Source organism: Physella acuta, unplaced genomic scaffold, assembly GCF_028476545.2.
Source record: "Physella acuta isolate Inbredline_101_S28 unplaced genomic scaffold, ASM2847654v3 ptg000148l, whole genome shotgun sequence".
Taxonomy (NCBI): domain Eukaryota; kingdom Metazoa; phylum Mollusca; class Gastropoda; family Physidae; genus Physella; species Physella acuta.
In genome coordinates, this window is record NW_026731667.1 from 395,292 (window position 1) to 402,492 (window position 7,201).

At 38.9% G+C, this 7,201-nt stretch overlaps 1 protein-coding gene across 8 annotated transcripts in view; it reads right to left on the reverse strand.

Moving 5' to 3' along the window:
- The window catches only part of LOC131935520 (putative N-acetylated-alpha-linked acidic dipeptidase), a 40,513-nt gene extending 36,859 nt beyond the window's left edge, over positions 1-3,654 (reverse strand). Inside the window, exons 1-2 of one of the 8 annotated variants that reach the window (XM_059291941.1) lie at positions 3,579-3,654; positions 2,006-2,507 (exon numbers count right to left, since the gene is read on the reverse strand). In XM_059291941.1, coding sequence (XP_059147924.1) covers positions 2,006-2,274 — 269 coding nt within the window. In that variant the 5' untranslated portion in view covers positions 2,275-2,507; positions 3,579-3,654. The other 7 variants (XM_059291947.1, XM_059291949.1, XM_059291946.1 and 4 more) reach the window with 7 other exon arrangements.
- Between the last annotated feature and the right edge of the window lie 3,547 nt (positions 3,655-7,201).

Below are 7,201 nucleotides of genomic sequence, written 5' to 3' on the forward strand. Positions count from 1 at the left end.
TATGGCTGCACCATATTTCAGCAAGCCCTTTAAACTTGCCATTGATGCTAGCAACTTAGCCATTGGTTCAGTCCTATTTCAAGAAGACAACATGGGGATTGACCATCCCATTGCTTTTTTTTCCAGGAAGTTAAATGAGAACCAAAAGAATTACTCTACTATTGAAAAAGAAGCTTTAGCTTTGGTTTTATCCTTACAACATTTTGAAGTCTATGTCTCTTCTTCAACCAATCCAGTCAGAGTGTTTTCTGACCATGATCCCCTGAAATTTACCTCTAAGTTAGGACAGACAAATCAAAGAATATTGAGATGGTGTTTATATTTCCAAAATTTTAATCTGGAAATTTCACACATTAAGGGTAGTGATAATGTTGTGGCTGATTGTTTGTCAAGGATGTAAAATCTTATTGCACACATTGGTCATGTGACATGTTTTGTGGTTCATTAAGACCATACACAGGTGTTGTGTTTGGGTGACACTCACATGAAAATGAGTGGTATGAGTTTTGAATTTTTCAAAATTCCAATCCGGTTGAATATTTTGTTTATTTTCAGGTGAACCTTAATTAAAGGTGGGTTTTTGATTATATGTAATCTTTTATAATAATATGTCTCATATGACTCAGTTGATATTGTAGCTAGTTATTGAAATAAAGGTCTTACCCTGGCGGGTTTACCACTTTTAATATCCACATGGAAATATTGTAATACCCTTTTCTGAGGGATTTTGATGTATAATTATTTTTTGAAGGGTTACTCCCCTTTCACCAATTGTAAAAGTTTGAGTTACTTCCCTTTTATGTTCAGGGATATTTTCATCTGGTATTAGGATTTTGATTGACTACATTTGTAAAACATTTTTTTTATTTTCATTGCCAGATTGGTTCCTTATGTATGTTTTTGTGGAACCTATCTGTCTCTTCCAAAAAGGGAGGGGATGTGACCTACTTAGGTCTCGTCATGTTCCATTCTTAGTTTGACATTGTATAATACCTTATATGGATTGATGGTGCAACTACCGGGGTTTTTCCACTGTCTTATTAAGGGTGACTAGGACCCAGAAATTTTCCATCAAGATCTGATTGATTAATTCTGATCAGATGACCATCCCAACCAATGGCTACATGAGTTGAGGATAACCTCCCCTGTTGCATAAGTCTTTAACTGGATCGCACACACGCAACACGAGGCAGTCTACCTTGATCAAACGGTCTATTAAGACCAGGCCGTCCATTTTGTCCGGCAATAGATTCTGACCATTTGAACGTGAGAGAACTTAAGTCCTGTGTGTGCTATGCTTTCTTAAGTTGTTTTAGTATTCTAGTATAATATTACTTGTCGCCAAGTGATTCTTGAAGCTATAGCAGTGTTGTGTGACCTGTGGCTATTTTTATACAGTGTTAAAATCTGTGATAGTGTTTTTTCTTACGCTTTGTAAGTTGGGTTTTGTTATTTTCTAAATTAAATATTTTATCTCGTTTAACCTAGTGTTCTGCCACAACTGTGTTCGCTTATTAAAGGTTGTATGCAGATTGGATGAGTTGTTAACTTCAATAGTATCACTAGTTTTCCCTAGACATCGAGATCGAGCCCTAGTGTGTTGTTGAGTTAGTGTTCATTCATTTAGGCTTTAAGTCATTTGCATATAACCCCGAAAAAAGAATCCGGGGACGTTCACCATCTATCTGGCTGGTAGATAGGTAAACGTTACACAACCATTTTTAAGTGAGGTTTCTGAGACAACAGTCTGAAAGTTGAAACAGCCAACCATGTCGTTGTGAGATGCGTTATCAGCGCTATGCAAAGAGTGAAGCGTCACCAGTGCTATGTACAAATGTAATGAATGAAGAATCATCAGTGCAGTGTACAAATTTAATGAATGACGCGTCATAAGTGCTATGTACAAATTTAATGTAATGAATGACGCGACATAAGTGCTATGTACCAATGAAATGAAGCGTCACCAGTGCTGTGTAAAAATGAATAAAGCGTCAGCAGTACATACCTCAAATTTTCCTCAATCCTCGAGGCTTGGATGCCGTCTATGATTTTCTGAGCGATGGCCGGGTCGGCGTCAGAGACCAGACCAGCTGGGACGCCGGACAGGTACAGACCGTCCTGCTCCTGGCCGATGGCGAATGTCCCCACCAGCAGACCGATGGCCAGTCCAAGAACCAGGGCCGCCACAAGGATGACAATCTGGACCACTCTCCGGCTCCTCATTGGCTGTTTGAAGAGGGCGTCAGATGAGGAGTCGAGCTCCACGCCACTCATCTTTACCTGCGAGCCTGCAGTGGATATAGGTGGATATAGGCTAGGACAGTCGCTAGGTGGATGTCCTCTTGGTGGATTCCTCTTGGTGGAATTCCTCTTGGTGGATTCCTCTTGGTGGAATTCCTCTTGGTGGATTCCTCTTGGTGGATGTCCTAGTCCAGTCACAAGGCAATGTCACAGCTGGTGAACTTAATACAGAAAGCAAAAGCTGTTGGTATACCAGATGTAATCACCTGTAAATTTGTAAAGTATACCAGATGTAATCACCTGTAAAATATACCAGATATAATCAACTGTAAAGAGTACCAGATGTAATCACCGGTACCAGATGTAATCACATGTAAGAAATGAGACCTAGATGAATGTAGCCTAGACAGAAACACAGCGGCCTTGACCTTGTAACAAACCCAGCTACCTTGACCTTAATTTCTAAAGAAAATAAACAAGGCAGGCTGACATATCGTCTGCCGCTCAAACAGCCTGAATGCCACAATCCTGAGCTCAGTGGCGACTTCTTGTGTCAACATTTCATATACGATCATGTGACTACCTATATTGTGTCAACATTTAATATACGATCATGTGACTACCCATATTCTATCCGGAATAAACATCCGGCTAACCGTGCGTCTCCGGTTCCTGGTTGTCACTTCACGTCATCTACAGGTTAGGTTGTCACGTTACAGGTCAGGTTGTCACGTTACAGGTCAGGTTGTCACGTCTGCTTTAGGTCAGGTTGTCACGTTACAGGTCAGGTTGTCACGTTACAGGTCAAGTTGTCACGTTATCTACAGGTCAGGTTGTCACGTTACAGGTCAGGTTGTCACGTTACAGGTCAGGTTGTCAAGTTACAGGTCAGGTTGTCACGTTACAGGTCAGGTTGTCACGTTATCTACAGGTCAGGTTGTCACGTTACAGGTCAGGTTGTCACGTCTGCTTTAGGTCAGGTTGTCACGTTATCTACACTCAGGTTGTCACGTCATTTAAAGGTCAGGTTGTCACGTTATCTACAGGTCAGTTTGTCACGTCATCTACAGGTCAGGTTGTCACGTCATTTAGAGGTCAGGTTGTCACCACATCTACAGCCAGGTTGTCACTTAGCAAACACTAAATGTAACAACCCCACAATAAATACAGCAACCCCACACTAAATACACCTACACCACACTAAATAGACATACCCCACACTAAATACACCTACCCACACTAAATACACCTACCTCAGACTAAATACACCAAACGCACATTAAATACAACTACCGCACACAAAATAGCACACACGAATAAGTAATCAAATTACCTACACTGATTAAGAACGGCCAAACCTGAACGGCCTACATTAAAAGCTGAACTGAGATGACAAGCATTTTACGTTTGGTTGAAATAAAATCTAGCCGTAAATATTTTTGTTGGTTTTATTTAGTCATAAATGTTGGCCATAAAGTCATCAACATTTCATGGACCAACAATTCACACACCAACTCTAGCACTGCAGGAATTTAAAACAATAGCTAAGTGCCCCTCAAAGGCGTCACAAGGGGAGGTGGGTGCGGATCGCACCGGGTAACATCATTTAAGAGGGTGGTACTAAGGGAGGTGGGTGCGGATCGCACCGGGTAACATCATTTAAGAGGGTGGCACTAAGGGAGGTGGGTGCGGATCGCACCGGGTAACATCATTTAAGAAGGTGGTACTAAGGGAGGTGGGTGCGGATCGCACCGGGTAACATTTAAGAGGGTGGCACTAAGACGAAAAAAGTGCAAAATTTGCAGAAAAAAAAATGCTTTTCCTCATGTTCAATTTATGATTAATTAGAGTTAAACAATCTTTTTAGTACAAAATGATGATCCTGACAAGGTGGGGGTGGGGGGGGGGGGGGGGGGGGGAGTAGGCATACACCAGGAAGTAAACTTGTTAATATAATAATTGTTACTTGGTTGTTCGTTAAAGGGGCTTAGGTGACGATCAGGCCAGGGAAATGTAAAATTTAATTAAATATTATCAGCTCACGCTGGTCGTTAGGGCTACGAGCTCTATGCAGGTGCATGAGTCACACGTAATGATGGGAAGACACCCGCGGTGATTTATGTCTAAAGTTGAGTTCGGGCATGCCGCTGGACGTCACGATAGAATCATTACTCATGACCTCTGTTGTGGTCAGTTGTCAGGTGTAAGGCACGGCGGGAGTGGCCGTACCTTAGTTCGAGCGGTGTATGACACGATCGTTAACCTGAGACAACGTGAAGATCTATAGCGGTCAATTATCGGGTGTGAAACGCATGGGTGCATAGTGGCTGGTGTTATCACGATCGCCGAGAGAGGGTAAGGAGCCCAACTCGTGAGCCTACAGCTCTGGGAGATGATAAGGTGGGGGGGGGGGGGGCAAGACTAGCCTATATATGAGTAAATATAATGAATATAAATAAATGTATTGAGCTGTGTGTTAATACGTTTTATTTTTAGTTTAATATTAATGTTGTCTAAGTGTGAAATGAGCTTGCTCAGGTCTGGTAAACCTCCTTGTACCAATGAGAATGCACGGAGGTGAGAGAAAAACCCATTTCCGCTCTCTCGACTTTCTCGGCTACAAACCCCTTATATATAGAAGTATAGAAGTATAGAAGTATAGAGGTTTAGAAGTATAGAGGTTTAGAAGTATAGAGGTATAGAAGTATAGAAGTATAGAAGTATAGAAGTATAGAAGTATAGAAGTATAGAAGTATAGAAGTATAGAAGTATAGAAGTATAGAAGTATAGAAGTATAGAAGTATAGAAGTATAGAAGTATAGAAGTATAGAAGTATAGAAGTATAGAAGTATAGAAGTATAGAAGTATAGAAGTATAGAAGTATAGAAGTATAGAAGTATAGAAGTATAGAAGTATAGAAGTATAGAAGTATAGAAGTATAGAAGTATAGAAGTATAGAAGTATAGAAGTATAGCGCGTTATCACGTTTCAATAGGCGCGCAATGGTTTTTAGTCATGAAACTCTAGTGTAAATAAAAACATGTAAAGTACTAAAAAAAATTCATAAAAAACAAGCTTTTATGTACTAATGCACTAAAAAGTAGCAAATAAATTATAGACTACTATTTAAATAACTATAGAGAAAAGCGTGGGTCCCTTCCCAGAGGCGTAGCGAGAGGGGGGGGGGGGCGGGGTGTGCGGACCGCACCGGGTGACACCATTTAGGGGGGTGACACCAAGGCAAAAAATAGTAAAATATATAGATAAAAACTTGAGGTAGGGGGTGCAAATCGAAAGTTTAAGGGGGGTGCAAATAAAAAATTTGTAAGTTTGTCCCCGGGAGCGACGCCTCTGGGGGGGTGACACCATTAAGTGCCGCACCGGGTGACACCCGACCTCGCTACGCCACTGTCTCTTCCTAAACATTAATAAAGGTATCCAATATATAGATTTAAGTGACCCACGCTTTTCTTTCTAGTTATTTAAATAGTAGTCTATAATTTATTTTCTACTTTTTAGTGCATTAGTACATAAAAGCTTGTTATTAAAACGTTTTTTTTTTTTTTAATTTTTTTTTTACAAGCTTTTATTTAACTCACTTCCTCTGTCTGTCGTCAGTCGTCAGTCTGTCTAGATCGAAACGCCGGAGCGAAAATTCGGACACTTCTATTTGACCGATACGGTTCACACTTGGCACGTGGGTCAAGACATGAAGACAATGCAGTCTGAAATTAAATTTGACTTAATTGGATGCCTAATTATTTTTTTATGAATTAATTAAAATTTGGACCGAATTAGTAGGCATGTTTATCCAACCATACCACACGCGTCACCACGTTCAATAGCTGCGCCATCAGGTTCAATAGCTGCGCCATCACGTTCAATAGACGCGCAATGGTTTTTAGTCATGTAACTCTATTGTAAATAAAACGTAAAGTACTGAAAAATATTCATAAAACACGTTTTAATAACAAGCTTTTATGTACTAATGCACTAAAAAGTAGAAAATAAATTATACACTACTATTTAAATTACTATAAAGAAAAGCGTGGGTCTCTTTTGCAAAATTAGCGGTATAGAATCCGCTTATGAATCTTAAGTTACGCAAATAGGCCCTAGATCGAGCTTTTCCAAAATAGCATATTCCATAGCTAAACAAACAAAGATTTATATAAAATAATTAAGGCCTGAAATAGTTTAGTATATAAATTCTAGTTTCTAGATTAATAATTTACGTTTAGTCTAGATCTAGATGTAGAATTTATTTACGTTGAGTCTAGATTCTACATCTAGAATCTAGATTAGATTAGATCTAAATTTTAGACAGATCCAGATCTAGATCTAGAATTTCTATCTAGATCCTAGATAGATAAGTCCTATGCATTCTCGAATAAGATAATCATTGACGCTAAACAAACATTTATATAAAATAATTAAGGCCTGAAATAGATTCTAGATGTAGAATTTACATTAAGTCTAGATCTAGAATTAAGAATTAACGTTAAATCTAGTGACCTAGATCTAGATCTAGATTCATAACTTAATTAACTTTTCTTCCTTCGACAGCTGATCTGCGGATATAGAGAAATTTATTGTAAAACTAAATGAAAAAGACAGTTGAAAATTGATATAAGTGTTGGAACGTAATAAATACAGCAAACGGACGTATTGTTAAAGTCATAGCCGTCAGAAAATTAGCTTTATAACGCCTTAAAGATCTGAATAGGCCACGAAATATTGCATTGAAGCCGCCATTGATTGTACTAAAACGTAAACAAATCATGTGACGTCACTTTTCCGTCAAAGTAAAGCCATTGTTTGAAACTTTTAAAATTAATGTGGTTAACCTACCAATGAATAAATCAATAAATTAATTAACGTCTTTAAATAAATTTGTGATTAACAGTCTGTCTGAAAACAAAAATTGTTCTCTACCTAATTACTATTCTACAGCTCTACA